The sequence below is a fragment of the Maniola hyperantus genome, chromosome 20 (assembly GCF_902806685.2).
Source record: "Maniola hyperantus chromosome 20, iAphHyp1.2, whole genome shotgun sequence".
In the NCBI taxonomy this organism is placed as follows: domain Eukaryota; kingdom Metazoa; phylum Arthropoda; class Insecta; order Lepidoptera; family Nymphalidae; genus Maniola; species Maniola hyperantus.
This window is the reverse complement of record NC_048555.1, coordinates 4,605,425-4,626,983: the sequence shown is the minus strand read 5'-3', so window position 1 is coordinate 4,626,983 and position 21,559 is coordinate 4,605,425. Positions and strand designations below refer to the sequence as shown.

Here is a 21,559-nt window from a genome sequence, read left to right as displayed (position 1 = left end):
TTTACTTACTTAATAGTTTTTCAATAACAGTTTGTTGTATTGTTTCTGCGTAAGCATATTATGTTACCTACGTGCTTATACCAACATTTTTGTAAATTTTTGTAGCATTTATCGACATCCCGGAACTGGTGACGCACGCCCGAAGCAACTACCAACGCTGGCGTGAGCTGGACGAAGCTGGAGTGACTACCATAGCTGACGTGAAACGCGCTCAACGACAAACCGCCATACAGACACCACCGACTACGACATCAGAACCCACCGCTGAAGAATAAACCAGCATTTGGTGAAACCCAAAGAAGAAGAAACCAAAAGTTAATCCTGCTTTTGCTGAAAGAACGATGCTGGGACAGACATCTTTGATACATGCAGACTGCTTTATTACAGATATCTTTACAGGAGATGATCATGCATAGATAATTGCTAAGCTGGTGCATAAAAATCTTGAACTTTTACTGCTAGACAAAGTATTATTGTCGATGTCAATGGAGGAAGTTTTCATCGTGCAACTGATAGACTTGACTTTGCTTGAAGTTAGGTATCATTGCTTTTAGCAACGCTTTAAACAAATCTGGCGTTTGATGAAGAGGAAGAATCTGGAGTGGAGGCTATTGTTAATGAAACCTCAACAAAACGACCAAGTACTCAAATACAGATTATCCCAATAAAAAGCCAGAATTTACGAACAATAAAATATGAATTGAATGAATGATCATATAGCGTCTATTTGTTTACGCCGTGTGCGAGAATTAGATAAAGGAATAAGAGTTCGTAAAAATACTAACAGTATTGAGTAAGAAAATGATAAGAATGAAGATAGAAAGAGATGGTTTTAGGTCAAAAATATATAACGTTTTTTTAAATATTAATTCAATATAATTAAAGTGTTAAAGTAGTTTCTTTAACACAGAGTAGAAACTTAAACTTGATTCAATTCAACGGTTATTTTAAATTCCCCTTTTTAAAGCGGATTTTCTAACGCATAAGGGTATGAATTTTGTCTGACCTTCTCAGCTCTAAATTAAAAGGTGCTAAAGTTAATTTAACAAGTGGCCAAAATTAATGGATGCCACAAATGACCATTTCCATTCACTTAGAAAATAAATTGGACTTGACGCTCGGGAAGAATTTGCTTCCTAAAATGCATTTGGACGTTTATAAAAGTCTGAAATGGATCACCGGCGTAAAGCCCCAACGGATGTATCCGATAATACGCTTATTTTATACCTATTATATCCGTGTTAGTGTGGCTATTCAACGGTATTGTTAGGTACTGTAAGTATGCTCCAATTTGAGGGTGATTTTTTTTGTTCAGAATCTGTAAGTTCGTACACAATATGGAAGAGTCTACATCTACCTACCAGCTACCTACTGACATGTTGTCATATAGGAAATTGCTGCAAAACTTGTGGTACAGGCTTTAACAAAATTAGTCCAATCGTTTGGTAATTCTACCTCGAATGTTTTCCGAGAGTTTGGAAAATTGGTGATTACATAAATCGACGTATTTTGCCAGCCACTTGTGCCACCATATTAGAAAAATGGCGCCCAAAAACAATTTAACTGCATAATTACTATGGAGATCTATATTTCATGTTGTGGTCTTTTTTTTTGTAAACTGAATAGTTTGAGCGTACGAGCGCCGCAAAGTCGAAAAAATTTCCCAAAGGCCTTCACATGAAGATACCCTTAAATTCTAATGATTTCTATGCAATTTATAAATTAACTCCGAATTGGAACATCCTTAGTAGCAGTAGGTATATTGAATCCGATGTTTATTAGTGTATTTATCGAATCAATTTTCATTGATATAATCGTCGTCTTACTAAATGTTATCCAGTGTATGAGATGTACATAAAGTGTATTACAGTTGCCATTTAGACGGGTATTTAATTTGTTGTTTAGGTAAATAGGTAGTAATATAAAAAATCCGTGATACAGTGCCATATTATATTTATGTGATTGGCAAAATTATGACGTGATAATGTTTAGTGCCGTATTATAATAAGGCGCCGTCCTATTGTCATCGCTCGTGCGATGATGCGATGCGATTTCATCGTGCGATGAAATACAATATGAACGCATCGCATGATCGCACGATCTTCAATAGGACATTCAGTAGAACAGTTTGTTTGGACGCACGGGACAACGATGACAATAGGACGGCGCCTATCATCTATTTGGAATGACTAATTTGTATTTACAAGAAATAAAATTGTTATAGAGAGAGTTATCACGTCTAGTTAGTTACCTTTCGGCCACGCCATTTTTCGGCCATTTTCATTGCTCACAGTTACCACGCTCACCATGACATTATTTTTGAATAGCGGGGTGATTTGCTCATCGCTAACTCAGTGTTAACACTGCCATGTGATGCCAGTGATTGCTGCTTTATTGAGTGATATGAATAAAAAATCATAGAAACCCTCAATGGATTAAAATAAATGTCAAATGAGCTAGGCGGCAATCATTCAGTGCCGAGCACTGAGTTAGCGAATCATCCCGCTAGTTGTACCTAAAGGTACCTACAGTGTGAAATAATGGTTAGTCTTCCTCGGAAAAACGTATTGCGTTCTCGGACTTTGCTCAGACTTAAGTTTGAGTTAAAACGAGACAGATTTTATGCCAACGATTATCGCTGTCTAGTTTTAACAGTATTTTAAGTCGGAGCCAAGTCAAAATACGCCCTATAGATGTCAGCCTTATGTAGAACCTGTAATCCTGCCGCATATCACGAACAGATTTACCAAACTACATAATCAAAATATCTATTGCGAAGAAGCACCATAGCAAATTTCTATAATTTCTTGGCACATTTATTGATTGCTTAGTCTAAATATATAAAAGAGAAATACTACTCACTCACTGACTGACTGACTGACTAATAACGAAATCTCAGAAACTATAAAGCCTACAAACTTGAAATTTGGAAGGTAGGTTCTTTCTTGGACGTAGGTGTCAGCTAAGAAACGGTTTTGAAAAATTCAAAAATTGAAAGTCCTATGTTTTTGGAGTGAGAGATTTGAAAATCGACATTTAGGTTATTAGCTTTAAATAATAAAAATCTGTATAGTTCAATTTCGGAAATTCCCCCCTTAAGGGTGGTAAATTAGGGGGGCAATGTTTTTATAGAAAAGTTTTAACAATTGTTATTTTTACTTGAAATTTGAAATGTAGGCTATTTCTAGGGGTAGGTATCAGATAAGAAAGGATCTAACTAAATTCCCCCCCTAAGGGAGTAAAATGGGGGTGGAAGGGTTATATATGAAAATCCTATGTTTTTGAAGTGAGAGATATGAAAATTGGCATGTAGGTAAGTGAGGCCTTTTGCAGCGGGAAATTTTCAGATCTCATGAGAAACCAGTACGCGGAGGAAGTCGCGGGCATCTGCTAGTATAATAAATATGGCTTTGAAATATTTATTCCTGATTACATCATTAGATAGCTATCTATTGGATAATAATATTATTATAATATAAGCAGTAGATCAAAACTCTATATAAACATAAAATTGGTCCACATTATACACTTGAGCTTTGAGATGAAAATTCCTATTTTTGTATTGTAACTTTTATAGTACCTATACACCGAACCTTTCGGCCTCTTCATATCAAAATTACCAAATTTTCGAGCGTTTTAACAACTTTTTCTAACAAAACAAACTTTTACACTATACCTACCTACCGTGCCGTTTCGTTTTTATTTTCTCGGACAACTACGTTTTTCACCTTTATACATTACAACAATTTAAATAAATGTTTATACGTCATTGTTTAAGAGAAGTAAGTAACCCTGCCGCGCTCCACAGCGCTTTCCATACAAACGTAGTTTGCACCTCATTTGAATATTAAACAATCATTCTCGATGTAATTTTTCAGACCTGTTCTAGCAACAAATATCTGTGATTTGCCAGATTTTCGCAAAAATATGTAGTTTTAAAGTTACAAGGGTTAAAAAAATTAAATAAATTTTTTTGACAGTCTTCTATAAACATTGAGTTTAATTGGATTGGTTTGTATGGAGCGTGCTAGGAAGCGCTCTACGGAATCTTCCCTTTACTAGATATCGAAATATCGCTTAAATTTTCGTGTTATTATGTGTATAATTATTTATAACTATAAGAACCTACTTACCTACTTATTCGAGTAAGTTTCAACGTATTTATATATTAACTATATTATACCTATCATTAATATAAAAAGTAGAGATTTATTCGTCTTTATGACGCTGGTATTCATAGTTATTTATATAATATAGTGTAGCTAATAAATACCTACTATTTTTATTGTGGTTATTATATTACGCTTTCTTGTGCTCAATGTCAATACATAACGGTCTAAATGAATGGACATAGATATGTTACAATGTATTTGTGTATTCTGTATACCCAATGTTTAGGTACAATAGAATTATTATTATTTATAGATATAAATGTTGTTTGGAATGTGCGTATGTACTTACATTGAGAACTTTCTATATGCACAGAAGTCGGTATAAGCTATATGTCCCGCAAATTGCTAATGCGCGTGGCCGCCATTATAGTGACGTCAGCACTAGACTGAAGTTTCGAGCTGATGGTATATTTTTATTTCGGCTGACGTCATAATGACGTCACTTCGATCTTAATGAGACATGGTTTCAGCGCAATAGCAATTTGCAAGACTTATAATTAAACAGTGTAGGTAGGCACTTTCATGATATTTACGAAAACAAAAATCGATTGAACCGATTTTGATGTAACTTTCAATGGCGTAGGGACCAGAATTAATGTTCTGTTTGTTTGTTAACGTCCGAATAAAGCTTGACTTCTGTGCTGTATAGAGATATGAAAAAAAATATTTATAATTTTAAACAGGTGGAGTCACGGACATCTGCTACTTTTTATGTGTAAAGATTCTATCCCCCATTTGATTACCTATTGAATTACTAAACTGTTTATAATGCTTAAAAACCGGCCAAGTGCGAGTCAGGCTCGCGCACCGAGACTCATTCTCTCGAAGTTTAATAAGCTCAAAGGGCTAGAACCCAGAGTCGTAAAACCAATTTAAAAAATCGAAGTTTAATTTTCCGTAAGTTTCACAATTCCCTTCAACCGAGCTTCATGTTTCAACCGCGTGTGATTCAACTGCACGACGCACGTCATGTTTTTTTTGTTAGCGATCGTTGTACCACCCGTTGAATGTGTGCCCCACCATTTAATTAATAAAAACTTCCTTAACTTATAAAAGTTTTGTTTTACATGTAAGTTTTGAAATTGTATAAGGAGGGCTGGACCCCATAATACATGAATGTGGAGTTATAGTTAGCGTTGTTGTGAATTTTATAAGCTAAATAATAAACCCAGGGCCACATTTGGTAATTAGGCTAGGCTAGAAAAAAGGGTTTGTCAGCGGGTTTAACATTAGGTATGTGGCGTTGGCCTATACCTACTCTAGAGCCTAAATAGTCAAATACATAAATGCGACCCTGACTAAACTAATTAATCAATGTTATCTTTAATAAATAATAAATATTATGGTCCTTCAAGAAATAAAGGAACTTGTATTTCGTCGCTTTATATTTTAACTTTTATGACGTCATTGATGAATGATGACTTATTAATTTATTTATTATACATTTTAATAAATAGGTGTGTAGATATTTTTAAGAATTATAATTCTTAAAAGCGATGAAATTTTCATAATACTTATCTATTTATGTACTTTTACTTAATCTGACTTAACCATTTTTTTAACTATTCGAAATACTCAAAGATGATTTCTATCAAATGTTTACCATTCAAAGTACAAGATCAGAATAAAACCAGAATCTTAAGCGTTCTTATTGAATCCAAAAATGTGGTGTCATGTTATGATAAATGACAAATTGACATTTTGTTAAGTGTTGTGTAAATAAATAAATACTTACATTTATTTAGTTTCATTTACATTTATATTTTGAATAACTTACCCAACTCCTTCCTTTCATCACACGAGTAGATATATAGACCAGAGGGGAAGCTTCATACTAGCGGCGCTGGCTGTAGGTTGACTCACTCTAGCGCAGTTCACGCACACGTGTCACGGACGCTCCGTTTGCCGCCAAACTGGGCGCACAGAGCGTCCGTGGCACGTCGTGGTGTGCGTGAGCTAGTGTGAAGCTTCCCCTCTGGTCTATAATATCTACTCGTGTGCTTTCACTCTCCTATGATGCCCAAAAAGCGTACGTGAATCCTCTTTTTAAACCATTTCGTTAAACCATGTAAAGGGAACAGACGATACACTCCCCCCGCATTTATAAAATTATGTGGATAATAGTATGGATATTGGGCTATTTAATAAAAAGACGCAGCTATCCATCATAAAACATTTTATTATAAACAATAATTAAAAAACATATTTAGACAGGCTGCCTCGGAACAGAATGCTTTTAACGAGACCTTTATAAACCAATAAAAAATTAAAAATCAACCATAAAATGTCTCGATTGTCTTTGAATAGATTTATAGTGCCCCATTACATACGCCATATTTAATTTGTGATGACGTCACATGCATGTCCTTTCTATGGGGCCTATAATGTTCGAAGTATATTTTTTATTTGTCCGTTGATTTAACATGTGTCGTCAAAAGAATTCTGTTCAGAGCCAGGCATTATAACATACAATTCCAACATTGCTTTATAAATGCAATCTAAATACCCTTCTCGCTCTCCTATAGTAGGTACATTTGAGACAAAAGATAAATAAACAACATCCTTCTCAAAACTTAAACTAAGCGTAGAGAAACTAAAAAGAATATATCTGATACAAGTTTTCAAAGGAATAGTAAGAGATGAGCTTTTTGAGATTTTCAGTGTTTGTAACCATTTATAGACCTAGCCCTACTTTTGAACTTTAATAAACTTTAGTACAGTACCCGGCAGAAAATAATGTACATCGATCTTTAGAATGAGATGAGATTTCGGCTTTGTAGAGTGTTGTCTCTGTCACTCATACCTGTGTGACGTTTTGTCGGTCTCAACGACAAAGACACTGCTCTTACAAAACCACTGTGTCTTTCTAAAGGTCGATGTACATTATTTTCTGCCACGTACTGTAGTCAGATTTTGTACTAGGTACCGAGTTATATTTCACAATCGCTAGCGGCGCTAGCTATAGATGGAATGAATGGAAGAAGAATGGAACTAGCGATTTTTTTAGAATTCTATAAAAACTCATACTAAGGTTACTCGTAATTAGTCGATCGATACAAAAATAGACATTTTGTCTCGTTAAATACATAACTATTCCTTTTGTGATATTTATTTTCATATAAAAACAAACATTCAAAATCCTAAAATAAAAACTGGAATGAATGATTTTCCTTTCAAAGAGAAAATACAGGGTTTAATAAGATATTTAAGTCCGCCGCTGTTTCGTTACTTACATAAATTCAAGAGACAATAATTAACCTGTTTTTTTGGTAAATCAAGAAGCAACTAAAAGTTAGCTAACACGAGAAAATGTAATTATAATTTTATTAATAATATAGAATGAATAGAAATTTATACTTACTTTTTTATAATAATAATGTGGCTAATTCCGTTGTACACAATCTCTAAACTAAACTAAAATGGAACGTCTAAATCTATTGCTATCCCTTTCATAATGTTGCTTGCAGAAAAGGATAGCACTAGATTTAGACCAGTTAATTTAGTTAAGAGACTGTGTACAAGAGAATCGGCCGCATTATACTCCCAATTTTGTAAACAATTTTAATTTGACAATAAAAGTTACAACATCAAAAACTTTAAAATTCAACTTTCACAATGTCTATCAATTGATACAAAATGTTACATCTGTACAGGTCTCCTTTATTCTAAATACATAATATATAATAAATACTTGTTTATATCAAATACCTGATTCCGTATAGAGAAAGAGCCTGGAGGGCCAGATCATCATTATTTTATAAAAGCTGAAAGTTTATCTGCGAATTGTCCCCAACACAGGTAGGAACGATGACTCACGCAACGCATGACGTGATTTCTATATTATTCCGAAGAAAATATAAAAAAATAACACTTTGACGAAAGATTTGTTTCATCGTACCTGCTAATGCTACGATGATCCAAACTTCATAGTCGCTGATCGTTCCTACCAGTGTTGGGGGCAATTTACATAGACACTTTTAGCTTTTATAAAATAACGAAGGTCTGGCCCTCACGGGCTCTTATTCCAGCAGAATCTATGCAGTAAATTAAATTGTATAGAAACAATGATATTACACCTAGATACGTTACGATTATATTATAAGGTGTATAAAATTCTTGCTCGCTGATGAGTAAGACATAAGATACAAAACACACGAAGGTAGAAGAGATAGCTATCTACGAGGGTGACCCAAATACGGTAGGCAGTTTAGAGTCTTCACTTTAGACGCGTATGCAACGTATCTACAGGGCGACATGGCTCCCTTGGCACTTGAATGAGATTGACAGGGGGGCGCTGTTGGAGAACGAAGGCTTGGAATATTCAAACAAGAACAAAGGGAACACTTGACGGCAACGCCAGTTCCGATTCTCACGGGCCAAGATAGCCTTGTCGCGCTGTACTTCTTTTTACATAATTATAATATCATTCTAGTAAAACGATAGCGTAATATTTTTAGTACGAGTTTGTTTTAATTTTATTACATAGTAATATTATTATCTTTGTAATAGTATTAAATAAATAAATAAAATATTTTTGGTTGATTATGATATAGTATAATAAATATACACCAAATAAATTCCAGACACGAAGACCTCTATTTTATTTATAGATATAAATAAATATAATAATTTATTTTAACCTTACATTCAGGACCTTACTAAATATGTGTGTAAATAATCGGATTTCTGTACAAGGAGAAATCTTTACACTAATTACATAAATACAATAATTATCATAATATTATTATACAATATACTATAATCCGCGACAGCAATCGGTATAACGCAGGGGGACGCCCCGTACACCCGCAAGTCACCCGCGCTCGCCCGCACCCTCCGATTGCGATTTCAACCTGTCGCACACTATATACAGTTTATATGACAAGTTACTTACAGGTCACGATTTTCAGTTTTTTTTGTATCAAGTACACTTATGCATCAGATTTTAGGCGTAGCTTTAATTTTATCAATTACTTTTTCATAGGCTACCGCATAGTTACAAGTACACAATTAAATTAATAAAAGACAAAATTATTAAACATATGCCGTCATTCGAAAGTAAAATAGTAAAGACATTATAAATCGTCTGGATATAGAGACGAATATTTGATACTATTACGGCGGTTACGCACTCATCCGATCCGAGTCCGTGAAAATACGTTCCGAAGTAGTCATAAAACTATTTGTATTGTAGCTTATGACGTAGATATTTTTTATATGCGTATTTTCACGGATTCGGATCGGATAAGTGCGTGATCGCCCTTAGGGATACAAAAAAAAGTATCGATACATACCCGATACTCATTACTATTTCTATACGGTACCACAGTTTACGACAGTTAGGGAACTTCTAACAAAACGTCGAGACTTCGACGTCATTGGCAGGTGTCAAATGATAGTACAGGTAGCGCTATTTTTCTTAATTTTACCTCACCATAGCCTAATTTGACATATCGTTGATTCAGGATCAAACTGAGAGTTCCTTCACTCTAGTTCACTCTGACGATACTAAGAGTAGTACGAATAAGCATATTATCTCGACAACAATATCGATATCTCGAATCTAAAGACCGAGTCCTATATTCAACATTACGGATTTTTATTCCGCACAAGCGATGGCTAGTGTTAGCATTTATATACTCGAATTCTACCAGACCGGAAAAATTGTACAAACTTACCTTAATATTGTACTTACTGATTCTACAGTTGTAATTATATTCGATGATTAAGTTTCGATACTTCCGGTATAGTTATTTCCAGAATTCACTTGATACTTATCTTGTTTAAATTTTCTTTTATTCGAATTTCAAATCGTTTGAAAATCCCTACAGTATATAGCGCTTAGCATCATACTATTTTCTACTTTTAGATAAATAGTAGTCGACTATTATCGAAAACATAATATCGTTTCAATACTTATCGCTACCAATACCTGTGATCGAGTATCGGTATTTTTCTTTCTCATGTATCCCTAGATAATATAGTTTAAAAAAATACCCTTATCAAAAATAAGTTGAATGTTACAAGTAGAAAATATATTGCAGGCAATGTTTGTGTCGCTCAGCCGTACCAACCTGGTAGTTGCTACATAGCTAGTGGCTTGCCGCGGCACTGCTCGACCACGTAGTTGGTGAATCGTTTGAGGAACTTGGGGTATTCTCTCTTATACACCGCACGGAGAACGCCTGCGGGGGCCCAACCGCCTGGATTGACTGTAAAAGATTCAAAGTAATTTTAAAGTATTAGACAATTTTGATGATAATTTTTTTTAGAGCAAACACAGTTACAAAATACACACATTACAATAATCATTTTTATTTTATCGCCTTTTCCCTGACATATTTCTCATTTTAACCCTAAGTCTAAGAAAAGAGATAATACGCTCTACACATCTCCTTTGGGTATACAGGAAAGCTTATTGAGGTCACCCAAGTCAACAAAAGCCAACAGCGAAAAATTTGTACACAAAAATCGGTGGTGAATGAGCGACTTTAAAACAAAGAACATCAGGTTCATTTTACTCTGTCGTTTTAATATTGAACCTCGAAAAGTTTCAAGATGTTCCATCTAAGTTTTCGAGGCAAACTTGTACTAGAAGTCAATAAATACTCCTAGTCTGTTTACCAATATAAATGTACAAATCTAATAGATCCAATAGTAGTGCTATCTCTATCACACTTTCTAACCAGATAGGGATAGCATTACTCTTAGATAGACCTGTTAATCTATTTGGAAACTCACCTGTGCTGCAGTACGCGATACTAGTGGAGATATTATCTCTCGTGGGCTGCTCCCCGGCGGGCCACGTAGTACGACATGCAAGGCAGACCGTCACGAATAGACGAATGCAGGCGCCTGTGTTTGACTGCAACAATCGACATACTCTATATATATAAAAGGAAAAGGTGACTGACTAACTGACTGACTGACTGACTGACTGACTGACTGACTGACTGATCTATCAACGCACAGCTCAAACTACTGGACGGATCAGGCTGAAATTCAGCATGCAGATAGCTGTTATAACGTAGGCGTCCGCTAAGAAAGGATTTTTCAAAATTCAACCCCTAAAGGGGTAAAACAGGGGTTTGAAGTTTGTATGAAAGTCTGTCAGTTTTGAAGTGTTTTGTAGTTAATATTTTTGCAATTAGCAGTATGACATATTTTGTTAAGCTTATGTTAAAATCTCATAGTTAAAAATCAAACCTAAGAGTGTAAAATAGGGGTTTAAAATTTGTGCAGTCCACGCGGACGAAGTCGCGGGCATAAGCTAGTTCATTATAAAGCATAAGTTAATTACAAACGACAATCGAGTAGGTGAAGCTGGATGAAGGGACGGGAGTTTCCTCTTTGAATACGCAAACTGTGGGATCACTCCCTTCGGCGGTGTTTCCATTAGATTAAAACATGGCGGTATTCAAGGGGTGGACCAACAAATTCCTGAAAGGCCGGCAACGCATTGGTGGTTCCTCTGGTACTGCTAATATTCATGGGCGGCGGTAATCATTTAACATCCCGCTTGCTCGTTTGCTCACCATTTTTACTTTAAAAAAAAATAAACCTATATAATCTATCTAGATCACTACTACTCACGGGATATTCCGAGTTACTGGTGGAGTGGTTGGTGACGGCGTAGGTGTGCTGTGGCGCGGCGCGCACGTGCGACCAGAACAGCGCGTCCCGCTGCGACGCCGGCCAGATGCGCTTGAACGTCTGGTGGAACACGATCGAGTCCGAAGAAATCGCCTCCACGATGTTCATCGTTTCCAGCGTCGCTGCAAACATGACACACACAGTTCAACTTTTTTTATTATCAACATAAAGAATGTTTAACAAGGCTACTTTAACACAGCAAAAAAAAAACCGCGAAGGTTTAGGATGAAGTGTGTCATTCCGGCTACTTTTCAATACATAATAGTGCTACTATAAACAATTTACCTTGTTACACTTATTAAATTGTGGCGGTTGCCACAGTAGAAACTAGATGGCGCTGTTCAATCGATAACATTACATGACTTAGTCCTGAACAAATGTACCGCCGACAGTACTCGCACTAACGGAGTTTTCTGCAATCTGGACTATATATAGAAGTTTCAAGATACAACCGTCGGCCCAGCTGGCGCTACCGAACACTACCAACCGCTCGGTTACATTTAATTCCAAAATGGGGATCGTTACAATTTGTTAATAAAATAGGATCTTAACTATGTATAAAGTGATAAGGTTAAGGTCAAGGTGAACCGGTCATGTAATTTAATACTTACTCTCCCATTCATATCGGTATCGAGGATTGAAGAAATAATGGCACATCTCGCGCGCTGAAACACCGCGCACTTTGTGCATCGCCTTCAGGGGATCCATCACCATTCCGTCCACTTCCACTTCCCTGAAAATGTTCAAATAATTATGAGCCTAAGCAATGTGATCGAACATAAAATCTTTTCTTTTCTGATTAGCCCAATAAACTGTGATTCATGTCAAAAGCATACCTCCTGTACATCCTCATATCTCCCTCTTCAGCGAACAACTGCCAACCTATCTGACCGCCTACTCCCTCGAACGCCGCCTGTAACTGTTCTGTTGATATCCTATCAATCTGAAATAAAAACAATAACATCTATTTTTAATCACGTTAACGAAACCTTGACCTTGCAAAAGTTTCTTTCAAAAGTTTCCCCTTTATAAATAGTACCAGAGTAAACGGAGTTTAGTTCTCATCTTAAAAAGCGCGTGAAAACTCGGGGTTAGTGAGACTAGAGTGATACACTCCGGTTATTGGGAAATCCCAAAGATGCTCAAATAAGTCTGTGAAGTCCTTGTTCAACGCAATGTAGGAGCTTGCAACATTGAAGATTCCATAGTTTCATGAATTTCATGGTTGTGGAGACATGCTTACCTCAGGCAATAGGGTGTGTACAATATGCCAGTTGTCGACTTGTTGGCGAAGGTAGTTCGACTTGGTCGTTGGGTTCGGAGCGCCACTCAGGCCAACTAGTTCCTCTTTCATCTTGTCGAAGCCCATCTCCGCCGCATTGTAGATCCGACGGGTTCTCTTCCCCAGTTATAGTAAAATGCTTACTTCTGGCCATAAGGCGTGTACGGTAAGCCGGTTGTCGATGGCCGGCGGCGGCAGCTCGACCTGGTCGCGCGTGACTCCCGTGGGGGGCGCCACTCGCGCGCACCTCTCCTCTTCCATCTTGTCGAAGCCCGTCTCCACCGCATCGTAGAACTCGTCGTCCGGCAACGTTGAGTGCGGCCCTTCCTGTAGACAAAAAGTAATAGCTTCTTAGTCGTTTCGTTCGTCGACCGTTCTTAACAAAGCGGTTCGTGGTCGTCACTTGGATGTTGTGACACGCTTGACTATACGTCTTCACTCCTCTCTAACATCTGCGTTCGTCGTGAACTACCTAAGGAAACATCCACCGCAGCCCTCACTTGATCTGTCCATGGAAAATCTGCCACGTGCTCTAGTACCGTCTAATCTCACCACTACCAGAGTGAACTAGGAAAGGAGTTTTTAAGTAGTTTATTTACCTTTAGTACGCGACAAGTTGAAATGGCAATTGGGGAGGGAACATCCCGCACACCTGCACAGCCCCCGCACTAACCCGGTGCGGGCGAGCGCGGGTGACATGCGGGTGTGCGGGGCGTCCCCCCGCCTCATACCCCGATTGCTATCTCAACCTGTCGCGAACTATACCTACGATCTCGATTTCAAGAAAACTGAAAAGTCGAACAAGTCGAAGGTTAACGGTTTTACTGTAATTATGTGAATGACAACGACATTATTTCACGCATTTTTATTCAGGCAAATTATTCACCTACTTTCTTTGGGTTTCATTTAAAATGAATTCGTATTTTTGCGTACCTATCTATGTTTATGACATATATCTCTCAACAGTTGTTAAGTTTTGTTCATGTCAACCCATCGTCTTCGGTTCATCACTGAGCATGGGTCTCTACTCTGAATAAGAAATGCTCTTTGAGAACTTTATGGATAACTTACATGGCATGCAGGTTTCGTGACAATGTATTCCTTCACCGTTGAAGCAAGTGATGTTAATTAACTGCCATAAATCATTACATGTAATTGATAACACAAAATAGAAATCACAACAAAATGTAGAGTATATAATATAATAAATAATGAATTCTATGCGTCACGGCGTAACCTACTTACTAGAACAGCATGCAGTAATAAATTTCGCTGATTGTGCGAACATTATCTAATAAACGCAAACTGTTTTCTTGATTAGATCCGTTGTGTAGTATTTATTCAATAAATGTTCCATACTTTATTAGCTAGGGCAAAGTTTTAACATGAGATAACTCGTCTGCTATCTTTTATCCTATAGCTCTATCTTTTTCATATATAAAAATGAATCGCTGAATTTGTTGCTGATCGCAAATCTCGAGAACAGCAGAACCGATTTCGCTAATTCTTTTTTTATAATATTCCTTGAAGTATGGGGATGGTTCTTACGGAGAGAAAAATTTAAAGTATTAAAAAAATCGACTGTTAGGCGGTACGAAGTTCGCCGGGACAGCTAGTAGCTAAAACAAATGACGCTCCTTGTTTGTAATTTTAGTATTGACAGCTAAAAAAATATTTTAAAAAATTTTACCTTAAATTCTCAGCAAACTAAACGAATGACTGCTTAGTATGTATGAATTAATATATATATATAGCTGTTCGTGCTGATTCACTGATTGACTGACTGACTCACTCATTGATCACCTCTCCTGAACACTTTGAATGAAAAAAAAAACTTTGACTGATGGTTTCGTATAGAAGACAAAAATTCATTCGGAGGAAAAATACGGAGAGAGCTGAAGCTGAAAAAAAAATCAAAATGGCGAAACAAAGATTGCCGCCATAGAAACTTCGTCGGTGTCTATCTCGGAGAGTATAAAAGATGGAAGATTAGTTTCTTCACAAAAGATGATCAGGATACAAAGGTCTACTCGATGATAAAAAAATAATTCAAGATGGCGGAATTTAATTTAAATTTAATTTAAAATAACTTTATTGTTAATAGATTTACAGAGAGTAAGAATACAGGATACACTTAAAAAACAAAGGGCGACCTTATCACTAAAGTGATCTCTTCCAGGCAAACCATTTTTTTTTTCCATAGAAAATGCATGGCGAATAAGGTCCACATTTTGAAAAACCAACGCTGCATGCTCGCGGACCACTTCAGTGGTCCGCGCACCCACGCACCCTACTAGTTAGGTATATACCTAATGTGGAAACATCATAGTAATCAATGTAAGTCAAAAACGCAAAATATTTATTATATAAATATCAATTCGAGTTGAGACTTTGTAAAACGACAGCTAATCTAAGAACTGCTGCTCGATTGCGGTAGACTGATAGCTACAATGTCACGATCGCAATCACCTCTGTTTTGGCTACCATGCATTTTGTTGCAACAAGAATCGCACAAATTCAGCCAGTCACAACAATTGAGATTGTAATAATGATTGATGTATAGGTTTTACGAAATCGACCTAGAGATCTTGGCTTAGAAACAAGAGTGAATAGGCATCTTCTATGTAAACGTGTGCTTAAGGAATATTAAATACTAAAATAAAGCTAAAATAAAAAGTACAAAAATTAGGCTAATATCTAACTAGGGTATAAATATAAATCGTAGTCGTAGAACTAGACCACCCAGTAGGTATATTATGTACAGACGATTACATAATAGTAAGTATATAAAAATCCAATAAAAAAAAAATATTCGTCGCTTATTAACATTCCGAAGTAGGTAAATTCCAGTTCACCGATGGCACGCCAAGGGTACGTGGTGTCGTGCCCCGACGTGGCGTGCGCGGAGCGTTTACCCCACGCTGACGTCACCGACACACCCCGTGGTAACGGTCGACATGTCCACCCGTGTTGCTTCCATGTAGAGCGAAAGATCATAAAATACATGATAGAATTCTACATCTACCTTTCTTTCTACCAATGCCAGGTACAGCTACGCGGCAGAAAATAATGCACATCGGCCTTTAGAATGACATTTCGGCTTTGAAAAGCGTTATCTCTCTCACTCATACCAACAATCGGTCTCAACGACAAAGACAATGCTCCACAAATCCGCTATCTCCTTCTAAAGGTCGATGTACATTATTTTTTGCCAAAATAATGTTGTCTATAACGAACTCAGACCTAGTATGCACATATTCTTTTGCAACAACAAAATAACTAACAAAATAATCCTTTCTGCAGCATTCAGATAATAGTACCCTTATTATCAGTAGCCTTATTATAAATGCGAAAGTGTGTTTGTTTGTTGGTTTATTGGTTTGTCCTTCAATCACGTCGCAACGGAGCAACGGATTAACCTGATTTTTGGCATGGTTATAGTTAAAGACTTGGAGAGTGACCTAGGCTACTTTATATCCCGGTAAATGAAAGGATTCCCAAGGGATTTTTAAAAGCTAAATCCACACGAACGAAGTCGCAGGTATCAGCTAGTACATAAATAAACGTCATAATGATATGAATTGTTAAACCACACAATATAAGAGTATATGGTTCGCAAATCATTCACGAGTACCTAATAGCGATAATAATAAAAAGAGGAGGCAAGCTGTGGCGCTAGTGAAAGTGAAATCGTTAGGGACGTGCTTGCGATTTGTTATTCTTAAGGTTCGTACGGTACCGTCGAGCGGCCTGAGGTGACGCGTTCTGCAGTCGGACTGAAGCGCCGCGCCGCGCCGCTCAGGTGCGTACGAACCTTTACACTGTAGTTACCAAGTGGTAGAAAATTCATAAATAAAAGCAAAAAAAACCAACTAAATCTTCTATCAATATTTTACAAGTGTTGCATTTAACTGTCACACCCAACTTAATTTGCATTTCTTAAATAATATATTATGTATTTTAATACCTAATAAATTTGTTGAAATCAAAAATCTTTATTGAGCTCACTGGAAGGGGTGTCAAAAGTTATAAACACGCTAGTAAAAGAAAAGCTTTTAGCTAGATATAAAACGCTGCCGTTGTAAAAAAATTAAAATCGTAGCACAGTCAAAGCAATGGTTTATACTCGTAGGCGAGGTTAAATCATGGGTTTGGAGCCATCACAAAACTAACGCCAAATGCAAACAAAAGAGATCATTAGTCTTTGTTCTGGATGAGGCGGAATTAGCACATTAGAGCCGGTCTGACGTAAACTTCGATGAACTACATACAAATATAATACAAAGAAAAATGAAAAATGACCGTCCAATTCATTGGAGAAAAGAGACGAAAAATGTCCTAGTCTATATACTCGTAAGCATAAACAGCAAGGTTAAATCATGGGTTTGGAGCCATCACATAACTAACGCCATAGTGCAAACAAAAGAGATCATTAGTCTTTGTTCTGGATGAAGCGGAATCAGCACATTAGAGCCACTGACGTAAACCCCGATGAACTTATAGTATAGTCCGTAAAAAATAACTCAAATAATGGCGCGTGAGGATTTAAATTTTACGCATCATACGAGACAAGTTGAAATGGCAATCGGTTCTGCACACCCACACTGCCCCCGCGCTAGCCCGGTGGGGGATAACGCGGGTGACGTGCGGGGAGTCCCCCCGCCTCATACCCCGATTGCCATGTGGACCTGTCGCGTACTATACATACAAATATAATACAAAGAAAAATGAAAAATAACCGTCCAAACCATTGGGACAAAGAGGCCGAAAGACCTCTAAATCTAAATAAATGGCTATCCTTACATCTGTGAGGGTTATGGTTTCATTAGCAGACCGTAAAGTGGGTTGAGACATTTAATCTTTTCTAAAGCAAAAGCCAAGATCCTTCCTTCAGATGCTCTTGCACTGTATAGAAGGGATGGCTTTGTTACATTTCCGAAAAATCGCGCATGCCTATTTCAGAATTGAAAGCGAAAAGCAGTCTCTAACAGCTGGTCTCTAGTACATAGGATATTCAAATCATACAAATACCAAAAGTGCTTTGGCATCTTCTAGGCAAACGCATTCCATCCTAGATCAACACTATGTGAGCATGTAGTTATAAAGAGGTAAAGTTTGTAAGTTTGGATGTAGAGGATAATCTCCAGAACTAGTATCTTAAAATTTCATTTCAAGTGATAATTTAATTTAATTAGGGTCCACAAACACAAATATGAATTAAAGCTGTACTTATGAAAAACGCAAACATTTTTTTTTTCTTACAAATTTAGAAACAAACACATCATAGAAAAACATTTAGAAGTTTCACTTACCCTTACATCGCAACACGCGACCAGCTAAAATCGTAACAGCAGACAGTTTGCGAAGCCACGTCAAAAGACCATAGGGAATGGGCAAATAAAGGGGATGGTGACGTCAAGACAACTCAATATCCTCGTATATAATATATCTATATACGGTGTCTGTCGTGTCGAATGATAGTAGGGTTGCCATGAAATCTGATATTTTACCAAAAAGACCGATATTTTTCAGTTATTAGAAGGATGCACATAAACACGATAAACATTTAGATATTTTACCCTCGAAATCACTACATTAAACTTCACTCACATGATAAGCAATCCGTCAATCATCATCATCATCATCATAATCAACCCATCGCCGGCTCACTGCAGAGCACGGGTCTCCTCTCAGAGTGGCCATAATCTACCACGCTGGATCCATGTGCGGATTGGTAGACTACACACCTTTGAGAACATTATGGAGAACTCTCAGACATGCAGGTTTCCTCACTATGTTTTCCTTCGCCGTTAAAGAAATTGATATAAAATTACTTAAAACGCATATACCTAATGATCTGTACGCACCTGAGCGTCGCTTCAGTCCGACTGCAGAAAGCGTCACTTCAGGCCGCTCACGGTACCTACTGCACTACAACTGCAGTACGCGGCAGCTCGCGTCACTTGCGCGTCACTTCTATGCCCGATCGCGTACGAACAACAACGTCGCAAGATGAGCGACATTGAAGAGGGAAAGGGTGGAAGCCGACATCCTAGGGGTTGGGAATTTTGAGGATATACTTTTGAGAGCCCGTCATGTGCCAAAATATAAAACTACGGTTTTTATTTTGGGGTCTATCATGCCTATATACATTTAATACTTAACTCGATGCGCGTGTATCTTATCCGAGCGCCGTACGCATTCTGAAGCGACGCGACGCGCCGCTGGGTATGTCGCACTAGCGTCGCTGCACCGCGCGTCGCATCGCTGCGCTTCACAATATTCTCCCAGCCGCGACGCGCGGCAACGCGCGGTGAAGCGCTGTGCAGCGCCGCTCTAGTGCGATATGCGCCATACAAAGTAATAGAAATAATATTTTGACGCTCTGTGCCGCGACATGCAATAACGCGAAGCGCAGCTTAGGTGCGTACATACCTTAACTCCGAAAAGTTAGAGGTGCGTGCCCGGGATCGAACCCCCGACCTCCGATTAGAAGGCAGACGTCCTAACCACTAGGCTATCACAGCTTTTCACCAATATCGTTCTGTATGTAATTACAGAAAAACACTACTCCGATTTCATTTAGCACCGTCCACCGAGAATCATGTCACGATTGTAAACATGCCTATACTGATTCGCTATATCTAACACTGAATGATAGCCACCAAGCTCATTTGACATTGATTGGTACATCTACATTGCTACTCCATAGAGTGATAATAAAACGATTTTTCGTAGAAAACCCTTCATCATCATCATCATCATCATCATCATCATCATCATCATCATCATCATCATCATCATCATCATCATCATCATCATCATCATCATCATCAACCAATAGACGTCCACTGCTGAACATAGGTCTCTTGTAGGGACTTCCACACGCCACGGTCTTGCGCCGCCTGGATCCAGCGGCTCCCTGCGACTCGTCCGATGTCGTCCGTCCACCTAGTGCCCCCACTATGTAGTGTACGAACTATGTGCCCTGCCCATTGCCACTTCAGCTTCGCAACCCGAAACTTTTAATGGATTAAAAATAAATGTCAAATTCGTCGTTGAACATTGAGTTAGCGAATCACCGCGATAGTCTTTGTCACTTCATCTTCCTGAAAAATATTCCGAAAAATTGGACAACCTAAAATATAGGAAGGTCCCTAAATAGTGTTTCTATATTTGGCTTTGTGGGTGGTTTGGTCATAGCCCTCTTCCCCAATATGAGCGATGCTAACAAATGGCACGCTTTTCGTTACTATGTGGGCATTACTTTATTCCAAAACATTATACCTACGAATAAATTGGACACAATATGGAAAGGTCCCAAAAAAGTTACTATGGCAACCAGAGTGGGTGGCTATAGTTGTCTTCCGAACATCAGCGATTGCTAACGAAATGGCACACCCTGTTACTAGGTACAATATACTGGACTAAGAGCCCGTGACGGCCAGTCCTTCGTTATTTTATAAAAACTGAAAGTTTCTCTGCGCATTGTCTCCAACACATGGACGAACGGTCAGCGACTATGATATTTGGATCATCGTAGCTTTGACAGATAACAGGTAACAAAGGTGTATAAAATCTTTCGTCAAAGTATAAAGTGTATTTTTTTTTCGGAATAGTATTATAAATCACGTCATGAATTGCCAGACACTTAGTATCGTGGCACCCCCTGCCAGATATCCTTGAACTTTAATAAATTGTTAAAGTTTAAGGGTGGCTGGCACTTTATAATTTGACGTAAGATTTTACACCTTTGTTACCTGTTATCTGCCAAAGCTACAATGATCCAAACTTCATAGTCGCTGAGCGTTACTCCATGAGTTGGGGACAATAAGCAGAGAAACTTTTAGCTTTTATAAAACAACGACGACCTGGCCATCACAGGCTCTTTGTCTACAACATCAGCGGTGCTAACGAAATGGCGCACCCTGTTACTAGGTACAATATACGGATTGTAGCGGGTTTACGAGTAAAGGGCACGAAATGGGGATGACCTATTTCCGCCTAGTGTCCATTAATCTTAATATCGTCCTATAAATAGCAATATTGTGTGATTTTTAGGTGTAGAAATTGAACTAAAATAGATACTTACCTAAAGGTATTTATTTTTGTGAACTGTTCTATTTACAAAGCACTATCCATTTTCATAATAAATTTTGTACAGCGTAAGTTCATGTTAACTTTTAAATTGAGTCTCAATATTTGTAAGTATAAATAGATTTAATTTCAGGTATTTGCTATGGAGGATGATTGAATTTCACCATAAAACTACTTTCTCAAGCTCTTAAGCCCATTGAAATGGGCTATTATTAATTTATGTATATTATTATAGTCTGGTCATACGTTCGTACCAATTTGAATTTAATTGAATTAACTTGAATGTCTATTTTAACCGGACTATAATATAATTTATACTGAATATAAATTATATTATAATATAAATTATATTATA

At 37.5% G+C, this 21,559-nt stretch overlaps 2 protein-coding genes across 14 annotated transcripts in view; one reads left to right on the top strand and one right to left on the bottom strand.

Moving 5' to 3' along the window:
• Pde8 (phosphodiesterase 8) overlaps nucleotides 1–5,908 on the top strand; it is a 200,643-nt gene extending 194,735 nt beyond the window's left edge. For all 11 annotated transcript variants that reach the window (XM_069505278.1, XM_069505277.1, XM_034979348.2 and 8 more), the window contains one exon: nucleotides 106–5,908. In XM_069505278.1, the coding sequence (XP_069361379.1) occupies nucleotides 106–275 (170 nt within the window). In that variant the 3' untranslated portion in view covers nucleotides 276–5,908. The remainder of the gene's footprint in view (nucleotides 1–105) is intronic.
• A 423-nt stretch (nucleotides 5,909–6,331) lies between these two features.
• The window catches only part of cert (ceramide transfer protein), a 37,141-nt gene continuing 21,913 nt past the window's right edge, over nucleotides 6,332–21,559 (bottom strand). Inside the window, exons 7-13 of one of the 3 annotated variants that reach the window (XM_069505312.1) lie at nucleotides 13,252–13,434; nucleotides 12,662–12,768; nucleotides 12,437–12,558; nucleotides 11,766–11,947; nucleotides 10,914–11,037; nucleotides 10,247–10,384; nucleotides 6,332–9,035 (exon numbers count right to left, since the gene is read on the bottom strand). In XM_069505312.1, the coding sequence (XP_069361413.1) occupies nucleotides 10,257–10,384; nucleotides 10,914–11,037; nucleotides 11,766–11,947; nucleotides 12,437–12,558; nucleotides 12,662–12,768; nucleotides 13,252–13,434 (846 nt within the window). In that variant the 3' untranslated portion in view covers nucleotides 6,332–9,035; nucleotides 10,247–10,256. Of the gene's footprint in view, nucleotides 10,385–10,913; nucleotides 11,038–11,765; nucleotides 11,948–12,436; nucleotides 12,559–12,661; nucleotides 12,769–13,251; nucleotides 13,435–21,559 lie in introns of all 3 variants that reach the window. The other 2 variants (XM_069505313.1, XM_034979352.2) reach the window with 2 other exon arrangements.